We start from the raw sequence: 25,156 nt of genomic DNA on the forward strand, positions 1-25,156 counted from the left end.
AACGCCACTTGGACCATGGGAGAAAGAAGGGAAAGAGGCGAGGTGACCTGCAGTTCTCCAAGAGATTCCTTAATGGATGTGCTTGCAGTATTTTGAAAGGAAAACAAGGAGCAGAACCAGCACCTGTATGGTCTCCCCTTTCCAGACACCATCTTTCACACACCATGTGGCAAAAGGACATCTTTCCGTGCCCCTACACACACCCCACACCCCAATACAAAAGTTTAGTTTCCACTTACCTGGCCTTGTCACACCTGGGCTTGCGGTCCTCTCCATCAGTCCACCAGGCTGCAGACTTAAATCTGCTACTCCATTGGGGACGGAGCCGACTTCTACCACACGCTGGGCATCCAAGCTGGGTTCCACTGCAGGAGGGCCTTCTGAGGGATTTCCAACCAGAGGTGCGAAGGGACCATGCGTCTGTTCAGCAGATACAGCTTCACTGGGGGTTTTTGCTCTCTTGTCAGTATTATCCAGAAAGATGGCTTGAGGGACTTCATCAGAATCCTTGGCCTTCACTTTTCCCAGCAGGTCAGCAGCAGCAAGCCAGGCTGGTAAAATCGGTGATGCTGGCTTGATTCCACTTGCCTCTTTTTGACCTTCACTGGGCTGAGCCAAGACCGCTGGCTGGGCTGCTGTAACACAAGACCCAATTTCACCCCTGCTGGCCAAAGAGAACACTTCAGGACCCGAGTCACCATCCAGCGGTTCTTCCGCGATTGGCTGGAGCAAAATCCTGGAAGGGATGCTTTCTACCTCTTCCCCTTCCTGTGGGAGACCGCCTTTGACAGGTAGTAGAGGTGCTTCCATTAAACTAGAAATCCCACCAAGCGGAGAGGCCACATGTCGGTCTGGGCTGGGATCTGGTTCTTGGTTCAGCATAGCCTCGAGACAAGGGGCCTCGCCAGCACATATCGAGACCTCTTCTGCCAGCCCAGGTCCTTGAAGGACACCTGCAGCTGCCCCCACCTTCACATCCTCACCTGCTCCTAGGCTGGAAGCTTCTCCCTCAAATTCCAGCTGGGCATTGCTGTCACTCCCCGGGAGCTCCTCGCCCTGGCAGCAGGAAGGAGATTGCTCAACAGCTGCTGGTGCTGGGCCCTCTGACGGAGCCGCCTCCGTGCCAGCCAGCTCCTGCTCGCTCTCAGGTGGCTGCGGAGACAAGTGGTTTTCTGTTTTTTCTCCAGGTGGATCCACGGGAGGAGGCGGTCCTGCTGCTAGCTCACTGCACGCAGGGCTTCCCTGCACGGCAGCCACAGGCTGTTCTGCTGCTACTACTTCCTGGTTTTGTTTGGAGTCTGCATTGTGCATAGCACAGGGTGTGCCCATTAAATTATCCTGTACACACTCGGTGCCCTCGCCACACGACAAGGAGGTGAGGTGCTCAAGGTGCAGAGATGCCTCCTGGCCAACAGGGGCTGCTCTGGTGCTGCTCTCCTGAGCAACGATCAGCTGGGCCTGCTGGATGGCTTCGTCCACGAGCAGGGCAGATGCCACGGCTATGAACTCCTGAGCACTTCTGCTGAACCGGTCCAGCTCACTGGCAACTCCTGCCACCTCTGCCTGTTTGCAGAAAGGCTCCTCCCCTACAGGAGACAACCCTGTGGGGTTGAGCGAGGAGACTGGAACCAGCTCAGAGGCATTGGCAGAATCTGGGTCCAAGTCAGAGTCAGGACCCTGTTTCTCTTTCTGGACTCCTTGCCCTTGAGCCCCCCGGCCAAGGCCGGGAGAATCAACACTCCCTCCACTGGTGCAGTTGGCCTTTTCAGTCCCCAAAGGAAGTGGCTTAAAAGCCTCTTGCTCAACCAGCAATTCAGTCACAGCCTCCACAATCTTATCACTGGCACCAGTGTTTGCCTCCATCACTTCTGTCCCAGGGCACAAAGCTACGCTCTGCTCCTCCGCCGCCAAGCGCTCACAATTCTCTGAACATTGTGCAGTGTCTTCCTTTGCGCTGCCGGCAGGTGCGTCTGCTCTGACCTTCTGGTCCGCGTCCACAAGCGTGTTGCCTTGTAGAGCCGTCGCTTGTTCAGGTGAGCTGCCCACACTTTGACAGGAAGCATCGCCACCAACGTCCCCCAGCAAGGATGCCGCAGGGTCTGTCGGCGCTGCGCCAGCTACAGGGCCAGAGGACCCACAGTCACAACCCCCGTTCTCCACACACTGCTGGACTGCAGCAGCAACCACGGCATCCTCGCTCCCTGTGCAGCTTTTGCATTCAGATTGCCCCATGCCTGCATCGCAGACCTGGCAGGAAGTAGGAGGCTCAGTGACACTTTTGGCTGCTGGTTCTTCAGCGGGCTGTGCTTCCTGCTGAAAGTTGTTTCTTTCACACAAGCTGCTCTGCTCCAAAGCAACAACGGAGGAGGTCATTCCAGCTTCCTCCTTAGTATCTCCACTGGATGGGGGGCTGGCGGCCCTGTGAAATCCAGCCACCGGGCTCAGCGTGCCATCATTCTTCTTCAAAATTGCCCCAGAGTCTACAGCAGAAGGAAACTCCTCCTCTTCCTCTTCGCACAGCTCAGCTGCATTTCTGCTTCTGCAGGAAGACGAGGGGTTCTCTGCATCCTCCAAGCTTGAATCTTTCAGTGTGCCCTCCCCTTGACTGCAGCCATCCTCCTCAGGGCAGGCAGAGACCATGATCTGTATCGCATCAAGATCCAGTGGGGCAAGGGGATCTGCTTGGCTTCCTTCTGCCATCGCTTCCCCGACAGCGTGGTCCGCAGCAGCGGCTTCAGCACCCAAACCACAGGTCTCGCGAGTTGTCCTCAGGGCAGGGGGCGGGCACTTGCTTGCATTCTGGAAGGAGGGGAGGGAGAAGGAAGGTGAGAATGACATTTACTGCAGGTCAGACTTAACAAGCATGCCAATTAGTCTGCAGGCAGTTTAAGTGTTTTTCTGCCATGCTCTTAAGAAGCATTCATAAAAAGACAGCCAAGAATTAATCTGGGGTGCCTTTTCGGTCCATTCCTTGCTTTCCTTCACAGCTCTGTTCATCGGCTTGTTCTGCTGGTCAGAAAGGGAATTATACATCCCAAAGTTCATTAGCAGGCCAAGCCCATCACCAAAGCCAACATCTTCTCTGCATCTGAGCTGGCCACAAACAAACAGCCAAGCGACTCTCATAGGAATCGACCTGGTCCAAGCTGCAACTCTCATTCCATACTGGGAAGCTTAAAAACATGTTTGTTTGTTTTTTTAAAAATCCAAGTAGAGACAGTCTGCTGAATTCAGCATTCATAACCCAATTTGGTGCATGTGTGAAAGACACACATAGTTGATTTACACAAGTGCATCTGCCCCCCAAGTCTGTTTCTTTGCCCCAAATACTATGGCACGTATAAATGCACCAAACAGAAGTCTTTCAAGAGATGAACTGATAGTACTCCAAGGAAACATGGGAGATCAAACTCTTGGCCACCACCAATTTCACAGCAGTGGCGACAGCAGCTCTTCACCTGACAGCTACCATTTTTAACCCAGAACCTTGCTCAAAGCAATGCATAGGGGCCCCGCTTTTCTTGGCAGGCTCCGCATCTGCAGATTTGATTATCCATGGATGCCAAGCTCACGGCTGGAGGGCCTCAGAACACCTTCTGGACACAACTGGAAGTCACTAGTACTAACTGGAAGTGACTTCTGGTTGTGCCCTGGAGGCTTCTGAGGAGGCCATGCACAACTTCCGGAGGGCCAGTCAAGGCCACAAGGTAAGTAATTTGTGGTACCGTACCCCCCTCCTCAATTTCATTAACTACCTACTTTGGTATCCATGTGGGGTCCTGAAACAGATCCCCTACAGATACCGAAGGCTTACTGTACTACGTGTTAACATAAGAACATAAGAACATAAGAACAGCCCCACTGGATCAGGCCAGAGGCCCATCTAGTCCAGCTTCCGGTATCTCACAGCGGCCCACCAAATGCCCCAGGGAGCACACCAGACAACAAGAGACTTGCAAGGCTTCCTGGGATTGTAGTTAAGAACATCAGAACAGCCCCACTGGATCAGGCCATAGGCCCATCTAGTCCAGCTTCCGGTATCTCACAGCGGCCCACCAAATGCCCCAGGGAGCACACCAGATAACAAGAGACCTGCAAGGCTTCCTGGGAATTGTAGTTAAGAACATAAGAACAGCCCCACTGGATCAGGCCAGAGGCCCATCTAGTCCAGCTTCCGGTATCTCACAGCGGCCCACCAAATGCCCCAGGGAGCACCCCAGATAACATTGTATTGGCAACCTTCAGTCTCGAAAGACTATGGTATCGCGATCTGAAAGGTGGTTCTGGCACAGCGTCTAGTGTGGCTGAAAAGGCCAATCCGGGAAAGACAATCCCTTCCACACCGGGAGCAAGTGCAGTCTGTCCCTGGTCTGTCTCCCTGGCTATGGGACCTTCAGGCCATAGGCCCATCTAGTCCAGCTTCCGGTATCTCACAGCGGCCCACCAAATGCCCCAGGGAGCACACCAGACAACAAGAGACTTGCAAGGCTTCCTGGGATTGTAGTTAAGAACATCAGAACAGCCCCACTGGATCAGGCCAGAGGCCCATCTAGTCCAGCTTCCGGTATCTCACAGCGGCCCACCAAATGCCCCAGGGAGCACACCAGACAACAAGAGACTTGCAAGGCTTCCTGGGATTGTAGTTAAGAACATCAGAACAGCCCCACTGGATCAGGCCATAGGCCCATCTAGTCCAGCTTCCTGTATCTCACAGCGGCCCACCAAATGCCCCAGGGAGCACACCAGATAACAAGAGACCTGCAAGGCTTCCTGGGAATTGTAGTTAAGAACATAAGAACAGCCCCACTGGACCAGGCCAGAGGCCCATCTAGTCCAGCTTCCTGTATCTCACAGCGGCCCACCAAATGCCCCAGGGAGCACACCAGATAACAAGAGACCTGCAAGGCTTCCTGGGAATTGTAGTTAAGAACATAAGAACAGCCCCGCTGGAGCAGGCCAGAGGCCCATCTAGTCCAGCTTCCTGTATCTCACAGCGGCCCACCAAATGCCCCAGGGAGCACACCAGATAACAAGAGACCTGCAAGGCTTCCTGGGAATTGTAGTTAAGAACATAAGAACAGCCCCACTGGAGCAGGCCAGAGGCCCATCTAGTCCAGCTTCCTGTATCTCACAGCGGCCCACCAAATGCCCCAGGGAGCACACCAGATAACAAGAGACCTGCAAGGCTTCCTGGGAATTGTAGTTAAGAACATAAGAACAGCCCCACTGGATCAGGCCACAGGCCCATCTAGTCCAGCTTCCGGTATCTCACAGCGGCCCACCAAATGCCCCAGGGAGCACACCAGATAACAAGAGACCTGCAAGGCTTCCTGGGAATTGTAGTTAAGAACATAAGAACAGCCCCACTGGATCAGGCCAGAGGCCCATCTAGTCCAGCTTCCGGTATCTCACAGCGGCCCACCAAATGCCCCAGGGAGCACACCAGATAACAAGAGACCTGCAAGGCTTCCTGGGAATTGTAGTTAAGAACATAAGAACAGCCCCACTGGATCAGGCCAGAGGCCCATCTAGTCCAGCTTCCGGTATCTCACAGCGGCCCACCAAATGCCCCAGGGAGCACACCAGATAACAAGAGACCTCATCTCAAACATAGTATCACTTTGAGGGATTTCTGGATTAAAACAAAAAGTGCTTTAAAGAGAGAGCCACCGGTAGGATCTGTACCCCCACCCACATGCCCTGCCCCTTTCACAACCAATAAGGGTTTTGCTGCTATTTTGTTATTTTGATACTGCTGCTCCAGGAAGCTCTGATTTAAGCACTGGGTTAAGCATTCTATGAACTAGCAAGAAATAAAACCAAAGAGGCTGAGAAAGCAGGGAGACATTCTGGCCCAGCTCTATCTCTCCGCCCCCATAAAAATATCCACATAAGCAGATTCATTCAAATGGAGCATCAACTGCCTGGGGGCTGTTACCACCGTAAGGGAAAGCAGAGAGGAAATGCTTTGGCTGGTTCCCAGCCAGCAGCGTGAGTAGACCCAGACATAAGCGACACTTCTTCTGGACCAGGCAAGTGTTTCAGAGAGGGGAGAGGAACAGGAGCTCTCCACCATCCTTGCAGTGAAATCATTCTGCTTCCCCAGACTGAAAAAACAGAGCCAGAGGAAGCCAACAGCCTCCCGGCTGACCCTGCGTGAACTGAAATGAAATAATGGCAGGGCCCTGGTCCAAATTCAAATTAGATTAGATGTGAAGCAAACCAGGCCCTCAAAGGACAGTCATCTAAACATAGCCTTTCCGATCTGCCAGACAAGATGTACCCATCCGGTGCTTGTGCTGTCAACTAAGAAAGTTAGTGTGTGATGTGCTGCTGGCCATATCTTGCCCTTAACTGACAGCCAGTGGGAGTGCCAGGTGACATTTTAAAGTGTTCTTTCGAGAAAACACCACACACACACACACACACACTACTGTGATCTGGGACATTTCATGGACTAGCCAGAGAGTGTGTACAGCAGTAATGAGCAGATTTCAGGTTTGCGGGATCTGCTTTGTTCCTTGACTAGAAATCTGAGGTCCACCCCCTGGAACCGGGTGCAAAATAGTGGCTTAGGGAAGGGGCCAAGCCAGATGTAAAATGGTGGCTCAGGAGTGAATTGCCTAGAACATTCCATGAGCCATTCATTGGAAGACAACTGCATGTGCAAGTACAAGCTTGTCTCCGAATCACGACACAGGGGTCTCCAAATTTTTTGGCCAGAGGGCCGCATGAAATATCTGGCGCAGTGCCGAAGGCCAGAAAAAAATTTAAATATAAAATTTAAATAAATAAGTTAGAGATGGAACTCAGATGAATGAATAAATGAATGAGTGGGCTCATTCACTCAGCCTCTCCGGCCCTCAGAACACCCTCTAGATGCAATCAGAGCACAGCTCTGGTCATGTTCAGTTGAGTGGAACAGAGGCTTTCAGGGGACAAGAGGCTGGCCGCAGGCTGGATAGAGGCTCGCTGAGGGCCACATCTGGTCCCCGGGCAAGGGTTTGGAGACCTCTGCACTACAGGATCAGGGATTCCAACACAACAACTCCAAACTGACCAGCAGAACTGCACAAAGACCCCAAGTCAGAGGCAACCAATGAATATTCTTGTTTTACAGGTGACGAACAATGAAGCTAAGACATAAACAGGACTGATGAAGTGCCAGCTTCTTTCTCTCTCTCTCTCTCTCTGTCGGTCTGTCTTTTCAACCAGCTTTTGAGTGAGAATTCTGAGCTGCTATTTCAAGGACATGATCTGCTGAGTGGTTATTTAAATATGTTTTTAAAGTGCTCATATGTTGTATTTGTCTGAAACTGTGATTTGACATCATCGCTGTGGCACTTTTAAGTCACTTTGGACACCCTCAAATAGAAAAGTGGGATATAAGGATACACATGAAAGCAATTCCCCACAGATGCATACAATAAATATACTTATGTCATGCTCCCAGCATCCACATTAACCCCCATTTCTCTTGCCTGCTAGCTCTATATCTTTAAACCAGGATAAGCTGATGGGATGGCACTGCTTTTTTTTCAGCCGGTGAAACAATAGTGCAGTACAAGGGAGTCAGGGAACAGCAGTACAATAGTCAGCTCGGCCCACTTTCCCTCTCTCTTCTGGTCTGTCCAGACTCAGAGAGAGAGCCCCTGAAGAGCCCTTTTTACTTCATGAGTCACTCAGCAGGGCTACCCTGGCCAGCAGAGATGTTCCTTCAGGCAACAGATTTTGGACACACAAAAAGGAAGCAAATTGTCAGTTTAAATATTAATGTCTTGGGCCAGCCACACAAGCATCTTTCTTTAACACAAGTGTCACAGGGCTCACTATTTCTCCAAGACCTTGCTCTTAAATCATTCTCCAACTGATAACACGCCTTGCCTTCTACAAGAGAAACCCTTTCCCTTGCTGGTCAGAAATGTGAAAGCAACTCCAAAAAATTTTCCTCACCGCACGCTGGTGACTCTCTATGTGCGTGCAGAGCTGGCTGATGTCATTCTCCATGCTGGACATGCTTCCTTCCTTGGCTTCCACAGTCAAAGTATAAATGTTTAGCCCCTGGTGATGCTTCACGCAGTGCTCGCCAGAATGCACTGTGTGTGACAAGGTGCTCCAGGAGTCTGGCTCACTGGCTCCTTCTCTGAAGTTACAAAAAGAGACAACACACAAATACCATAAATTATTATAGAGCAAACCAAAAGAGCTGTTCATGCACACACATGTAACCAGAGTTTGATTCTGGTTTACTTTTACTAACTACAATTAAAATGGTTTAGCGGATCATTTGGATGGGTAGAGACCCCATTCCCTAGGGGTCCAGTTTAATGGAAGAAGTAGAGTTGTCTGATCTGCTGCCTCCAAAAACAGAGGGCATCATGTCACAAGGCTACCAATCGAAAAATGGGATGGGAACTTGGCATGAGGGGGGCAGAGGCCCAATGGTCAAGGGGCAGAGTCCAGTATCAGCCCAAAAGCAGCTTCAGATTAACCTTTGCTGCTTGTCCACCTGAAAGAATAAAAGCTGGAGAAACAAGACCACTTTTTGGCAAACTGGCAACTCTAGAAAAAAAGGGGAGCAGCAGAAGGGTTATTTGCTTTCGGACATGTTTATCCTGCCTGCCTTCCATCATGAAACTCAGGTGGCAGTACAGGGACCCCCGAGGTGGTCCTCTCCATGTAGGCACTTGTCCAGGCCCCAGGGCTGCTGAGCTTCGAACAGCTTTGCCCTCCCTTGGTCGTTTTTTAAATGGGAAAGGATTCAAATTGGCTTGCATCATTAGCTTAAGAGTCACTCAAACACTTCTGTATGAGGAACAACATTTGAAAGGCCCAGAATGCAACATTCCCCACACTCTACCAGAAGTCCTCTCCAGCACATTAAGCAATTTCTACAGCTGCTCTAGAGGCCATGCAGCCAAATTCCAGTCAAGGGTCCAAATCTACCGAAGACAAAAAGGGTGGGTTTTTCTACTTGTCCTTAAGTCTTTCTTCCCCACCCATTGCATCCTCTTAGCACCTGTGAGACTATTCTCAGGTTATATGTCCTCCTTCAAGAGGACAACACTTTGGCAAACCAACCAGTTCTGAAGTTCTCATGTGGGACACTGTAAAAAATATACTTAAAACTGAAAATGAAGGCAACAGCAATCAGTAGAGTTAATGCCACAAGCCAGCCAAAGAGGTGTGCACATTACAAGCTGCAGTTGCCTCCCACAAAATGAGCACTCCCTCTGGATGTGGTCTCACATCAAAGTGCTCTTTGGCCACCTTGTGACCTGTAGATAAGGCAACTCCCTTTTCAGTTACTCTTTAACCAGCATGAGCTGTCCTGCTGGGCAAAGGCTGCCTTGACAATGTCGCAGTCTAGCCCAATACTGCCTCCTCCAGTTGCCAACAGCTGTCTCAGGATCTAGAGAGAGAGAGAGAGAGAGAGACACACATCACTCCTGGCCTGGAGTGATGTGCAATGGAGTCACCCTGAGAGACTCCATTGCAGGTGCTAAAGGTTGAACCTGGGACCTTTTTCACTGGTAGCTGAGTCTTTCGAAGTCCTCAACTTAAGGGCTGAGCAGATGCTCTGCATACACTCCTGTGCAGAATCTCCAGACAAGATGCTCCCTTGAGGGCTCCATTTCTTTGGATAGAAAGACGGGACGTAAATCATTTAAATGAAGCCAGTGATCCAACTTGGGACAAGGCAAAGCATGTGCTCACTCACTGAACTAAGGGCCTTCCACAGAGAATGACCAAGCCTTGCAATTTAAGTCTAGGAGAGAACATCCCTGGAGTACTCAGCATTTCACATTTATTTTGGCAACATGACCCAGTGTGCTGGCTCACGCCTTTACGACACCAGGAGATATTACTGACACGTAGTTATTTTTGGAGTGAAGTAACGTTTTATATCCTGGCACTTTCCTCCAGCATATAAAAATGGGTCCCCAGAGTCATACCCCCAGAGTTATTATAGACTCTGGTCTATAAAAATATAGACCAGAGTCCTAGGTGGGCACCCACACAGGCAGCCTACCTTAACAGCCTATGCCCCAAGTGTCAACCGGCACACTCAGTTGGCATCTTGTGGTCCTACCAACCTGAATTTGCTTGCCACCATGGCTCATCTTCTACATAGATAAGAACCAGCAATGTAAGCTTACCCTGGACTGCACATTCTTCAGGCTGCAGGGAGGAAAGCTCACCTGAAAACTCCCCCATGAACAAATCTCCTGGTACAAAAGACTCAGAGCATCCTACAAGAAGAAGCTGAGACTACAAGAAGAAGCTGAAGCACCAGAGGTTCCCCCCCTGCGGGAACCGCCACAATCCTACCTCATCTACAGCCTGATGCGATTCAGTCTGGAAAAAGGCCTGCTCCTTGGTCCCTGCCGAATATATACATCTGGCCTTGGACCAGATCCCTGGTGAACAAACACTACAAAATCATCTAGCAAAAGAAGAGTTCTCTTATTCACAGAGTCTGGGTCAGACTGCAGTTGACAGGCGTGTTTCAGCACCAATATGAAACACGCTGTGCCCTGCCCAAGACCTGATTTATAGCTTCACAACCCAAAGAACCCAGTAGCTCCTCCCTTCACTAGGCCCTTGACGCACCTTGATACCTGTTTCATACTCAGTGGACAGAAAGGAGAAGACGGGCATGGAGCAGATCACAGGTTGAACACTTCTAAGCCTGTGCACAGATCCCCAAGGACCACCTCCCTTAAAGCTCATAAGTGTACACCTAAAGTGACACTCAATTATAAAAAAGGGGGGGGGTAAATTACTCTTCAGAGACCTGCTTAACCATTAGTACTTCCTCCACTTTGCCAGCTTCATGATTACTTGTAGAGAGATTACAGGCACTTAGACTAAGAGGTTTATAGCAGCTTACATTGCTTGACAGATGGATTTGCAAGTGGAAAGTTAGGAGGAAGAGGTGGAAATGGGAATCTCAGTAAAAGGCACAGGAGAGACAGCTGGGTGATGAAGGCTGCAATCAGCATGGGTCTGAACTTACAGGTGGGCCAGGGCAAGCGCATACATTAGTCATCCCCAAACAATGCCAGAGCACACTGTTGCGCTGCAAGAAATTAGGTGAAGGTTCCTATGACTCCATAAGAGTTGCTGCCTAGGTCAGTGCAAGATGGCATTGCCAACTTCCAAGCAGTCTCTGCTTGCAGAAGAGAGCTCCGATACATCTTTGTGTTGGGGAGGGAGAATCACTCCCAACACAGGAATACAGCAAAATTGCCTGCCCCCAGGGGAAAAAAAGGCACACCCAGGACATGTGTGCCTGAGACGCAAAGAGGAATCACAGGGGTGAAGTGGAGGTTGATCACACTCCAGAACAGGCTCCTCCCCACCCCAAGGTTCCAATTTGCCTTGGAATAAAAAGCCTCCGTTGAGTCAGTTTTAACCATGGTTTATACTGACCAGCGTTTGCATCAAAATCGGAACTAAAGTCTAATTGTAAATTTGGGTTACAATGGAAGCCCTGGTTATAGTTGGTTGAATTCTGGGTAGATACAGTTGTATACAACTGAATACAGTTGAATTCTGGGTAGATGTCACGACATAACCATGGTACAGTCCACTGGGGCAATGACCTTTACCCATGAGAATAAAGGACCAACTTACACTGGTGTAAACAAGAATACCAGGACATGGTTTGATGGACACGATGCTGCAGCCCCTGCTAAAGTTAAGGATATATGGGTTTGGTCAGCGCCTGCTTGGGAGGCCACCTTGAACTCCTTGATGGGAGAACAGATGAATATAAGTAGAATCAACGACATCACAAAACTCAGAGAAAGTGTCCTTACTCTGTCAGAAGTTGATGCAGTTTCTGATGGCCCCTCTCCAAGGCCAAGCTGACAGGTGTGGCTCCTTCACTGTTGGGGACACAGAGGGCTTCCCTGCCGCCTGGCTGTTGCAAGAGAAACCACGTCAAACGCAGCAGTCCCAGCCTCACTGCAAAATGCATCAACGTCTCCCGCGGCACGTGCTCTGGAAAGAGAATCGCAAGGAAAAGAAAACCAACAAGAGTTTAGAATGGAGGCCAAGACTGATGCCAGCTTTGGAAAGTCCCATTAGTATTAGGTTGCCATTCAACGTCGGAGTGTCGCTGTGGACCGTGGGGCCCCCACTTCTGAAAGCAGGCAAATAAAGCACATGACAGATTCAGCGGGTGTTGCCTCAAACTCAGATAGTGCTCTCGTCAACACAGGCTTTGGTCCTGGTCAGGCCACTGGGACCACAGGGAACCGTCAGGCCTGTGACCAACTGCTCTATGCAGACAGCCACCAAGACTACAAGTCAGACCACCTCCAGGGCAGTCAAGTACACAGGGGTTCCTCTGCCTGCTTAGTTCTCCAACTCAGGACTGGCCCCTCTCAGGCAAGAAGAGGTGCAAAAGACTTTGCGAAGGGACAGCGACTGTCTGGGTTAACAGATCTCCCCTGATTTTGGTGCACCTCCAGTTTGCTGTCCAGTCTGGACTCTCAGCTCCTGGTTGCACCTTTTAGCCCTACGCAAAACCCAGGCCCCTTCCTTTCTATCAAGTCAAACAAGGTTGCTCACCCACCAGGTCCCCACATATCTACCTTGCACACAGACTTAGTCCTCACGGAGGTTGTCAGCCTGTGTCTGGAATAAAGTACCTTCAGGCTACAGGTGAGGGGTGATATGGTTGGAGCTCTTCCCCCCACCCACCATCCACAGAGAGAGAGAACGAACTAGCATTTGCAGAGAAAAGGGTTCAAGTCTAGCCTTCATCCCAACATGTTGGTTTTCTATGGGCAGAGAATGTTTTGCATTAATACAGGTCCAGTGTGCCTGTGTTTGGTACAGTCCAAGCACAGGAGGATCACTAGATCGCTGGGATACATGCCAACAACCCCAACTCATACCAGGGCACAAGGTTACTACAGCTGGTCCAGTTCATTCCTTCCCCAGTCCTCCCCCCCCCATGTCAGCTGAAGTTTAAGAGACCCTCTTCTTAAGATCACTTCCCCACCCATACAGTCCAAACACAAGGCAGTGGCTTCATTGCTCTGACCCTTTCAGAGTTTGCTGAACAGCCTGGCTCTGTGCCTGCATAAAACTTAACCTGCGCACCAGAGTCAGAAAAGGTTGCTCAGTCTTGGCATGTCTCCCCAAATATATCTGAATTCAAGCTCGACAGGAAAACATGCCAGCCTTGTCTTGATAAGAGCAGAACAAGAAATCAATGCCCTGTGCACTTGAGAGCAGGTCTCAAGCAACCCTAGAGCTGCTCAAAGGAAACCCTGGTCACTGCTATCACTAGCATTCATTCAATGCTATCATTGGATAACACAATCAATGTGCTGAGCGTATGGGTTCAGGTCCCTGCTCCGAGGGGCTTACAATCTAATATCAATATAGCAGAGACTGAGGAAAGGCAACAGAGGGAGAGAGAAACAAGGGACAACCATAATAAAAAGTGTGGGGGGATAGATAGAGGGCCAGCCCGCCATATGGTTATTTGTCCTGGGGTGAAGGGCATGTGCAATGACCGCATACAATACCAAGCTTAAAGAGCAGAGCATCAGTGGGAATCAAAAGCAGGAGATTCTGACCATGTGTGCATCCATTCAAAACAAACAGCTCTTACTGCCTGGGGATCCCATCATGGAACAACTGAAGCTACACAGCGTGCAATTGGTTTAAGCTTTCATCAAGGGTGGGGACAAACTTCACAATGAACAAACCCCCGTCCTCAGCTGGTATGAATGGCAGCCCTAGCTACTTACCCCATTTCTTGCTAATATTTGACCCAAAGAGTAGCTGAAAAACCTACTGCCATTTTTTATCAGAGTGAAAAGGAGAGAACCATCAAGATGTAAGGTTACGGTTTCCTGGTAACATTCAGCACTGGTTGAATCCTTTTTAATTCTCAGGTTCCTCTCTTGCTTGTGCAGTTCCTAGAGGCAGCTGGGGGGGGGGGAAGGAGGACACCATGGGAAACAGGATGTTGAGCTAGAGATGGGCCTCTGGCTTCATCTAGCTGGGTTCTTCTTATACTAACCAGCTTACCCAACACCACTGTCCCTCGCCTGCTGAGTGGGTTCTAGTTCAAATTCAGCTTGGCCAGTGTGTTACCCGACTTGACTGCACTCCCTAGAACATGTCCCAGGATCCTCTGAGGTGCCCAGAGGTTTCACAGGAGACCCGCAGGGCAGAAGACAGGTCAATATGGAGTTTGTTGGAAGACAGACATCTAAAAACCCACAGTGAGAGGATGCAAAAGAGCAGGGGGTAGTTTAACTCAACCATAAGCATACAATGGCCCCAGTGGTTGAAAGTCTCATTCCAAAGAAACCCATCGAATGCTGAGAACAACAACATTGTGACCACTCTAACAGTTGCCGGCTCAGCAAAACACCGCCTTCCCATGTCTTCCTTGTTTATAGAAAGGAACAAGTGGTGGTTGCTGAACAAAAGCCTGCGAACTGCAGCCACAGGAAAACCAGATGGGCACAGAACTAACCAGCCATGTAAGGAAGAGTATATCCCATCCTATGCTGAAGATTCTCCACCAGCGGCACAGAACACAATCCAACACAACAGCCTTCTTCTCAGACAACACACTCTGCATTGGTTGAACATGGGATTGAGGTCATGTAAGCTAGACGTACCCCAATGACACCAACACAGCTTGCTGCTCACATGCCCTGACAACCATGTGCTTTAGATGATCTGCTGGGGAATCCACTTACGCCAGATCCAGGAGGGATAGGGGAAAAGTTAAGGCCGGGGCAAGAGGAGCCACTGCAGCCTTTTCTCCCATCAAAACAAGCACTTTGAAGGTAGGAGCCAATCACCGGTTACCTAAACTGGGAACCTTCAGGGGCTCAGCATTCTTGAGAAAGGGGTTGTACTTGCATCCCATCAACACCAGCAGTGAGTATGTTCTTAGTGATTATTCTTGACAACGCTCTCAAAAAGGGGAAACAAGTGCTTTAACAATATGGCCCAGTGTTTGTCAAACTGAGAGTTGGGACCCACTTTGTAGGTTGTGACCCAATTCCTCAAGGGTCCTGCAGAGCCTCCAATGAAAACACGGGTGATGGAAAGGTCAGAAAACGAATTGCTCCAAGCGCTGAGGTTATTCAAAAATCAGATCGCTGCTAACTATCCTATGAACAGCTGAGCTCCTGCAGTTTGCAAGCTTGTGTAATAAAGGGAGATTAGAATTAAGAACTGCTCCCTTTTTGTTAATATTTCGGCGTGGACTTAAGACCTTTTTATTTCAAAAAGCTTTTAATTGCTGACAGGCTGGCTGGCTTTCTCTCTCTTTTTTCTCTTTTGTATTAGAATCCACGATGCTAGTTTTAGATTTTTTAATTATGTGCAATTGTTTTAATTGTTTTTGCTATTTTTGTATTTTAAATTGTTGTAGGCCGCCTTGTGTGCCCATGGGGCAAAAAGGCGGGATATAAATTAATAAATAATAATAATAATAAATTCAGAAATTCAGATATTTAGGCATTAATTTCCACTATAAGCATTCGTGGGTTTTTCATCGTAATGCAATCCTAAATGCATCAAAAATCTCATCCCTTGCAATTTCCCAGTTGTTTTTTTTAGCCAAGGTAACAGATATGTCGCGGCTGCTTTAGAGGTATTCAAGGCTAAGGTACTCTCACAAGTTCTTTATAGCTGTCCAATCTGGCATAAGGCCTTGAATCATTCAACTGAGAGCATACAGGCCTCCTTCCTGCGGAGGATCTTGGGTTTTCCCAGATGTGTTCCATATTCTGCTATGTGTCTTGAAGTGGGTTTTATTAGACTCAAAACATTGGCTTGGTTGAGATCAGTAAAATTTTGGCTTGCAATCCTCTTCAGTGCTGCCCCGTATGGGCTAATGTACCAGCTTCTGGCTGATCCAGTACTGCCTGTGGAGGTTGCGGATTTACTCTCCAAGCTTAAATCGATAGGTCTAGACACAGCAAGCCTGGGTATGATTGGTTTAAGCGAAGCCTACAGGACTACCAAGGAAAGATTGCTCGATATTGAGCGTCAAGAGCTACTCTGTGCAGCTAACACCATTTGCTCCCCTCTCCATCTGCACATCCCAGTCAGCTTTGGGAAGCCGGCTTCTTTCCTTTATCATCTGCAGTGCCCACAGGCTCGCAGAGCATTCTCCCTTGCGAGATGCAATGCCTTTCCATCAGCTCTGCTAGCGGGCAGGTTTTGTGGCATTCCCTACTCAGAAAGATGTACCTGTGACAGGAATTGTGTGGAGACATTACATCATATATTTTTTTACTGCCCACTCCATGATACCCTTCGTAAGATCTATCTGGCTCCACTGCTGAACAAAATGCAGGGCTGGGAGGATTCATTTAAATTACAAACTCTTCTTTCCATAGAGGAAACTGACTCTCTTGACAAGGTTGCCAACTTTGTTTCTGGGATTCTGGCAGGATGGAATTCTGGGTCTTCCAATATATTATGGTAAATGGGGGGAGGAGGTATTGGATGATTACGAGTGTTTTATTTTATTGTGTGTGTGTTCTGAATGTTTAATGTTTGGTTGTTGTTTCGTATTTCCATTATCTATGCCAATAAAGGTCTTATGTATGTATGTAATAATAAATGTTTGACTCTTTTCTGGTGTGTCTTCCCCCCAAGTCCAATACTGACAGGTAGTGGGGGCAGGTGTAGGCTGGGTCATATCACTAAGCCCCTCAAGCCTTAAGGCTATTCGTTAGGGCTGCCCCATTATAAGAAACTAATCGCTGTCATAAATGCATTTGGACTGAATGGACTTTCAGCATTAACCACCACTCCTTCCACCCATTTGGCTGCTAAATCTTGGATACATAGTACAGTTCTGGTAGTGGCTTCACAAAGTCTCATTTGTGTTTTGATTTTAATTGTAAGTTAATTTGGGAACCAATCTTTCTTCTGAAAAGCAGGCTACAAGCACTATTAATAAATGCCACAAGCAAGACTGATTAGGCTGCTCCCATCCCAGGAGATCTGTGACCTGTTGTCGCGAAGCAGGCTCCAAAGAGAACCATTGAGAAATGCTGGACTACACATACCGAGTTCAAGCAACTTACCACCAAGGTTATGGTCTGCTCCCAGCACGTTCCATTCAGCCGGTAATTTCAGGTGACGAAACGCCAAAACCACTTTTTCGTCCAGGGAGTCCACATCCCCAGCGGGTGGCCTGGACCGGTCCAGGAATCTTGTGAAGTTCAGAGCTTGCTGGTTGCCAGCACAGCTAGCTAGAAACTGAGCAGCATCATAAGCTTCATCTTGAATGAACTGGAAGTTGTCCTCTGCCACCACCAGAACAGGATGGCCTTGCTTCGCGGCACAGAGAGATACTTTCACCGTCTCACAGCAGTTATGGCCTGCAGGACAAAGAGAAAAGGAAGCAGCTGAAAGACCACATTTGCACAGACCTTTTTACACATACCCTTTTCCATGTAGGAACACGCTATCTCCTCCTGAGTTTGCTCTCAATATACAGTCTACATGCAATGGAGAAAAAACTGCTAGCCCATATTTCTTTGCATTGAGATCTAGGGACAACACAGCCCAGAGTGTCCCAGTGTTGCTTTGGATGCCTGCAAGAGTAAGACAATACAGCCTCAAAAATCTCAACCCTTGTGATTGGTCTGTTACCACTTAATCTAATTGGGAAAAGTAAGGCTCAAGCAGGAACTCATGCAGAGAAGCAACACATAGCCTCCTCTGAGAGCAGGCAATTCTTCTGGGCATCAGGGCAGTCATATGACCTATTCATGGCCAATGCAGAGGTAGGACAAAGTTTCCCCACACCCAGTATAGGCCGACTGGATGAAGGTAGCAAATCATGCAAACTTCTAGTAACACAAGATCACCACATCATAAGCTGCACACATGCTTTTCATGCACTTTCAAGTCTTACTCTCAGAAATGCCAAGCAAATTTAGGCTTATTTAAGCAAGTAGCCAGGCAGTGAGAGATCTGCACAGGGGTCACCACTGCACTGGCTAGTGAGAGACAGACAAAGGCGCCTTGCTGTTCTCATGCTGGGTTTCAGAGGCACTTGGAAAACAGCAAGATGTCTTGATCCCATCAGAGTGATGTCGGGGTCAAGACCCCACTCTTCTCCAGGCTGCTCCCTGGCATCGCACAGGGCTATGGAGGAAGTAGAGAACCTCTTTCAAAGTTTTGCGTGCTGTCAAGAAAGAGATACCATCTTTCCTGCCAGGTAGAGATGAGACAGAGGGATAGCCCAGGTCCAAGTTCAACCCCTGGCATCTCCAGCAGGGCTGGTAGAAGACCCCTCCTAGTCTGAAGCCCTGAAAGTTGCTGCCAATCTGTGTCGGCAAGATTCAGAGCGATGAATCCAGGCTCTGACTCAGTCAGAGGCAACTTTGTACGTTCAACCATGAATCTTGTCTGGCTGTTGTTGGCATCCTTCAGTCTCGGAAGACTATGGTATTGCGCTCTGAACGGTGGTTCTGGAACAGAGTGTCCTCTCCAGTGTGCGAAGCCTGAGTAGAGTAGATATGGAGGATAGACTGTTACCCATGCAGCAAATCCCCCCTCTCCACGTCGCTGAAATGGTCCAATGGAAAAGCAGAAGCCAGCTTTTGGTTCCAGCTGCGTCGCAGGAGTTGCCAGAACGTGACTGTGTTCAGCCATGAACTGCCTCAGGGACTCTGGCTCCGGATTTTGCCTCGAGGTTGACTCCTGAAGCCTTTTCCATAACTGGATGTAGCCACTAGGCAGTGGAGGTTTGGGATCAGAGTTTTCCTTCTCTCAGATGAGCTGCCTTCCCAGGCTGACAAGTCCCACCTACCCGGTGGCTGTTCAGTAACCTCTTACGACAAGTACAATCAAACTGAGGGCCTATTCTTATCCCCCAGCCCCCCAGGGGGTTGCCCCCCAGAGGCAAGCCAACCAAAATATGTGGACACACACCCAGAAAATAAGAACTCCCTCCCCTTTTTTTAAAAAAAAAAATCTGATTGCCAAATTAAAAGTCAATTTTCACAATCTGATTTGTACATGTTTTTGTTGTTGTACTGGGGCCCGAACAAGCGACACAAAAGCTGCTCAGGGCAAATGGGAAACCAGCTCCGACACTTGAGAGGGGGACGTTTCATACTTTTGCAGCCAGGCCATTGTTCTGCAATTGCCTGCCAAACCCCTTTAACAACCAGACTGGTGTTTCAAGTTCTCTGCAGGCTGGGCTCCCTTCCCCGCATCCCGTTGCTGTACTGACGTCACAGCCCCTCCTGCCAGGACAGCCTCCCATTCCCTAATTACTGGAAAAGCTGCACTGCCCCATTACCTCAGCCTCTTGCTGTGTGAATCAGCTCTTATGCCTTTTCTTGCCCCCCCTCCTTTTTAATTGCATATATGAATTGAAAGGATGTGCTCCCCACCACCAGGCTTGACATCTGCAACTGTTCAGTGGACAAAGACAACCAGGGAAGTTCCTTTCACAGCCACTCAAAAGCTCTCCTTCACTCACAGCTGAAGAGGAAAAACTAGTTCTCAAAATTCTGGCTTAATCATCACAGACTAGAAAGTTTTAAAAATACTTTTGACTTTCTAAGCAAAAGAAGCAAAGCAACTGGAACTGCTCATACTTCTGAAGAAATAAAGCATAACGTAGGGGGGTTTAAACCATTTCTAAAAACATATATTTAGCACAGTGGTTCCCACACTGTGGGTCAGGACCCACTGGTGGGTCACAACCTGATTTTTGATGGGTCACCAAAAGGTGATGGAAACATCAGGTAACTAACTGCCTCAAGGTCCTAGTCTATTCAAAAACTGGATGCTGTAGCTGCTAATTAACCAGCAAAGAGCTCAGCTCCTGCAGTTTGCAAGATAGCTGCTAATAGGAGCTGATACCTGCAGTTAGTTGCAAGAATGTGTAAATATAGGGAGATAAATGTTTGAGGGTCTTTTTTCTGGTTATTAATACTTAGAAACATTTCATTTATTTCTAAATCTCCTTTTTGTGAAGTCTGGTAAACCTAGGTGGGTCCCAAAAGAAGGTTGTTTTAAAAAAAGGGGGGTCCTGGTGCTAAAAAGTTTGGGAACCACTGATTTAGCACATTCAAGGGCACGGTGTTTTGCAGAGAACTAGAGAGCAAGGACCCTGCCCCAAAACACGAAGGAGACAACAGCAGAAGGGAAAAGAAATGGGCATGGGGTATACAGAAGAAAAAAAACTGCATTTATTCCAGCTGCATGTATTGAAGCTAAGTTATAGTATGGTACAGTGACTGAAGGGTTGTACCAAATGAATCATGGGAAAGATGGGTTCTCCATACTTCAGATTTCTAACCCTCTCCTTTGGTCTACAGAATTAAATGAGGGGGAGGAGCCCACATGCATTTTGTCTCTAGTGCATGTATATCTGAATGCACAGACAAGATCAGCCCGAAAGCACTGCAAACCCAACCGATGCTCACAGTGCAGTTGGCACATTTCATTTTGAAGGGCTGATACTGTATTATGATTTTCCAATGCAACTTTAAACCCCAAGGATAACGTATCCTAGTCTTTACTACGAAACTGGCGCGAGACCAGTTGTAGTGGAGTCCGCGCACGACAAGCAGAACAGAGCTTTCAGCAACATGCAATAACTTGCGGTGGGAGGAGGAGGCCAGCCAGGCAGTGATCTGCAGCGCAAGAGCAACCCTCTCTTTCCCCATCTATGAGATTTTGGGAAGGTATGCAGAACCAAGAAGGGTGTAAAAACCAACTGCGGCTTTCCGAGACAGGAATGAAGTGACAAATTGGATTTAAACCAGATCAAACAAGGGCCCGGCTACAGCAGAGGAGTTTAATATGTTCCTCAAGGGCAGCGAGTCGATTCCCTTCCAGATGCTTTGATGCCCTCCTCCTCCTCCTCCTCCTCCCCTGACGAGTGACAGAGATTTCAGAACAGGAGGGGTGGGGACCCAAAGGACCAGACTGACTTTGGCAATGAGTTCAAAAGAAAGGGGCGCAACTCAATAATGAGCATGGCAAAGGCTTAAATTGCGCGGGAGGCCCCCAATCCTGTGCTCTGCAAGGCCTGTCTTGTTTCAGGACAGGTTGCTGCAGCACTAACTTGGTTAGTGAAAAATCAGGTGGTCACAAAAGGCAGCCCGTTACTTTCTAGGTGTAGAGAAAGAAGGCAGGAGCGTGACAGGCTTAAGGGGCTGCACATACCGGCAGACCTCTTACAGGGAATACTGGCTACTGGCTGGAGATGCACACAGGACCACTCCCTGGAATCCCTAGTTCAGTCCAGTGCTCCTGTTCAGGTGTGCAAATCCACCACTGTGATCTGTGCTTCTCCTGGTGTAGATAAGTCACCTGTACCAGAGGTATAGCTAGTCTGTGGAGTGGCCCCAACCTCTGTGGTTATAAGAGGGTTTGAAACCAGGTTTCCCCGAGTCCCAATCCACCCACTGGCACACTCCTGCAATAGGATCAAGGCAGGTAAGGTAGAAAATAACTCTAGTATTCCGCTTGCATCAGGCTTGGCTGTAGTTGCCAAGGGTCGCAGCTGGCTTTCCAGGCTTCCTATCTTCACACTAAGAGCACATGGAGACAAAACACACTGCTGAAGCTAAACAAAAGCTGCTGAAAATGTCACAAACGCATGACTATGATCAATCCAGGCAGGAGTTGGAGCCAGTCCATCCCAAGCTCCTAACTGGAGTATTCAGATCTCATGGAGCAAAGAACAGGAGTTTAGCTTTAACAGCTATTTTTAAATATGCACCCTGTTGCCTCTTCTGGTGATGGAGGGATCATATTAAATGGTAGCCCTGCAGTCACCAGGGTGGAGCAAAGTCTGACCCTCAAGAATAGCAATTCACTGAGGTGCATTACCAAATGCCCTTTAACTATCCTACAGGGCAGGCGCACACACTCTCTCCAATCTGCTGCCTCCAGGCTCAGTGGCAGTCTACCTCTAACCACCAGTTGCTAGATGGGAGAGGTCTATTTGCCTATACCTCCTGCCCGTGGGCTTCCAGAAGGCATGTGGAAAATCAGGCACTGGAGAGGACAGAACCTTGTTCTCATCTGGCAGGGCTTTTCTGGTGTTTTTACTAACAAGGATAGAAATAGAACCTCTGTATTCAGAGGCACTCTACCACAGACAATCAGCTGGGGGTGCAACAGTAGAAGTGGGCTCTTGACTTTGTGCCTTGCTTGTAGGCTTCCTGGGGGCAACAGGTTGGCTGCTGCAGAAAGAGGATGGCGGACTTGATGCACCTCAGGTCTGATCCAGCAGGGCTCCTCTCTTGTTTTCGGGCAAGAAACTAAACTGACTGGACGTTATCCCAGCAACTTCATAGCCCAGAATCTCTCTTGACTCTTGTGGGGTCAGCAACTGAAGTAGCCTTTGGAGCAACCAAGCCCCAAAGACTTGTTTCTGGCTCTTCAGCAGCTAAACTAGAAAGGTGAAAGAGACTGGTAGATGGGGTAGGAATTTTTCATCTCTAATGAAGGTAAGTTGCTGGCAGCCACACTAAGGGGACACTGACCGAGGGACGCGCTGGCCTCTCAGTGGCTCATCAAACAGGCCTCCAAGAGAACAAGCAGCTGAGAAGGACTTTCCAGTGCTGTTCTGGGGAGGAAGCAGGGAGGGGAGGTTGATACATTTCATAACGAAGCACATTTTGAAAAACAATCCCACATGACTTTTACTTTCAAGAAATCATTTCTTATGCAACTTGTTTACTTTTGTGGCCTCACAACACAAAGAACACTTTATAATGGGGGGAGGGAGAAGATATTTTTAGCAAATCTTAAAGCATCAAACCTAAGAAGCAAAAAGGTTTGTGAAAGGCAAAATCACAGCAAAGGCACAATGTACTTGCTTGGATACACAGTGGGCACTCAGTATCTGTCAGGTATCTGTTCCAGGGACCCCCTCAAGCAGATATAAAATTCCATAGATAATTAGATTATCTGCAGGAGGGGGGCAGCACCTAAAGTGCCTTCCAGTCGTATTCAGGAGGTCCTCCGAGGCCCTCCAACCACAGGCTCAGCATCCACGAATATTAAATTTGCAGATAAGGAGGGCCCACTGTACGTAAATGAACAACAGGTAAAGAGCTTAACACAATCTTATGCATGCCTATTCCGTAGTAAGTCCACTAAATTGAATGAGACTTACTCCCATGTACTTGCGTATAGGATTCCAGACATTTTACTCCAAGAAGGTCGCTCTGTGGAAGATTAGTTAAGTCGGTTACTGTTCCATTTTCCTGAGCTTAACAGTAATGGATAGCAAATCATGCGTGCAAGACATACCAGATGGCCATCTCTTAAGCATGATCAAGGTTGCAGATCACATGTTCCCTTGCCAGATGAGTAAGCAATGCCAGTCAACTATGGTTAAGGTGATTCAGTCACTCATAACCAGGGTTTGTTCACTTTCTTCAAACCTCAATTCAGAATCCTACTTAGCCATAAGCAAAGTTAAGATGGTTCAGACACAACATCAAATCTTTGTTTGTCATGATGTAGGAACCCACGCCATGTGACAAACCATGGTTTGTGAACAGCCATCAAACCAGGATCTGAAACTGCAATTTGAAGCTGGTTTGCAAACCAGAGTAGGTAATCTGAGGTGTCGATATTGCATCTCATGACAAACCAGGGCATCAAGACAGACATTGTTCCACCTTTGGAGGATGCTGCTGAAGACAGTATTCAGACATTCTCATGGCACAGCAAGGGAAACAGCAGAAGCCATGACTTCTCTGTAGGTCTGGAACACCCACTACAGTATGGACTGCAGTTAGCACAAATGCTGACAGGGAAACTATGAATCAAAAAATAGTCTCTGTATACATGCCTGTCCATACACACAGTTTTCCTACAATACTATTTTATGATATACAAAGTCAAATGAAGCCTGGCTGAGTTCACCCACTGTCAGACACCGTTCTTATCACATTGGGGGGAGGATGAATGAGCTGGGGTGAAAGCAGTTTAGCGGCAAGTACCATGGAAAACGGAGCACCCTCATTGCCTAGACTGAACTGGAACTGCAAGACAGCAGTCTGGCCTGATCACAGGAGTCGCTCTGGGCTTTGAGCAAGAGCTTCATTTGTTGGTCACTCAACAGGGATGGGGAAATAGCTCAGCGGGTGGGTACGTGGTTTGCATGAAGAGATCTAATCCAGCACTTGGCATCTCCATGGAGGGGTGGGAAAGGCATTCCTTTCGGCCAGAGTTTGAAGGTGGTACAGAAGATGAAACACCCCCCCCCCAACTTCTACCACCAGGATCCACTCCAGGCTGGAACCCAAAACTCACACTGCTCATTGTCCTTCCTGCAGCTACAGCCTCCACCACTACCCCAGCAGTGTCTCACACACAACAGCAGAGCAGAGTCAAAAAGCCTAAGTAAAAAAGTTGTCCCAGTGCTTCCGTAGAAAATGAAATGGAGTGTGTGCCTGAGCACGAAGCTGGCTCTACCACCCCACTTTGTGCATGGACAGCTCTGGCCAAAAGCCAATCCCTCTAGTTTTCCCTCTTTTCTCTTCCCCAACCCGCATCATGGCACACTTTTCCATTTCTCCAGACTTCCATGTATAAACAAGGGCTTGGTCTCTGTTACAGCCTGTTTCTTGCTCATTATTAATCCTGCAGCGGTCAAGTAACGCTGGTTCTGAGTCACCATAATTATTTCCAAGGAAACCGCTTCAATATACAGTTTAAAGCACATGATTACATATGCTCGGTGTGGAGTTTGGAGGGGGGAAAAATAAGAGACAAGAGCCAGAACTGAACTGGGGTGGTGATGGGAGTGAGCGGGAGAGAGGAAGCTGTATCACGGGGGCAACCAAACCACAAGTGCTTATTTTACTGCACTGCAGCTTCCTCCCACCCAGGAACCATGCAAAAATACTGCGCACAACAGAAGCTTAGCACACAATAAGGGTCACACACAATAAGGGAATAGTTCAGTAAGAGGAGGGCACCTGCTCTGCATGAAGAGGTCCAATGCAATCCTTAGCATTGCCAGGAAAGGCAGGTTCACATGGGTTCAATTCATGTTCACATGCTCAATCCATGCATGAGCATACTAGTTGTACAATGCTGATCTGATCCCTGTATGCACAGACTGCATTGTTTTTAAATAATTACTGTATAT

The 25,156-nt window shown here is 48.5% G+C and overlaps 1 protein-coding gene across 4 annotated transcripts in view; it reads right to left on the minus strand.

The window, feature by feature from the left end:
- The window catches only part of AKAP13 (A-kinase anchoring protein 13), a 219,914-nt gene that overhangs the window by 120,085 nt on the left and 74,673 nt on the right, over positions 1–25,156 (minus strand). For all 4 annotated transcript variants that reach the window (XM_066636597.1, XM_066636598.1, XM_066636595.1 and 1 more), the window contains exons 5-8: positions 17,094–17,390; positions 11,826–12,009; positions 7,954–8,143; positions 240–2,799 (exon numbers count right to left, since the gene is read on the minus strand). In XM_066636597.1, the coding sequence (XP_066492694.1) occupies positions 240–2,799; positions 7,954–8,143; positions 11,826–12,009; positions 17,094–17,390 (3,231 nt within the window). The remainder of the gene's footprint in view (positions 1–239; positions 2,800–7,953; positions 8,144–11,825; positions 12,010–17,093; positions 17,391–25,156) is intronic.

The sequence above is a fragment of the Tiliqua scincoides genome, chromosome 8 (assembly GCF_035046505.1).
Source record: "Tiliqua scincoides isolate rTilSci1 chromosome 8, rTilSci1.hap2, whole genome shotgun sequence".
Taxonomy (NCBI): Eukaryota; Metazoa; Chordata; class Lepidosauria; order Squamata; family Scincidae; genus Tiliqua; species Tiliqua scincoides.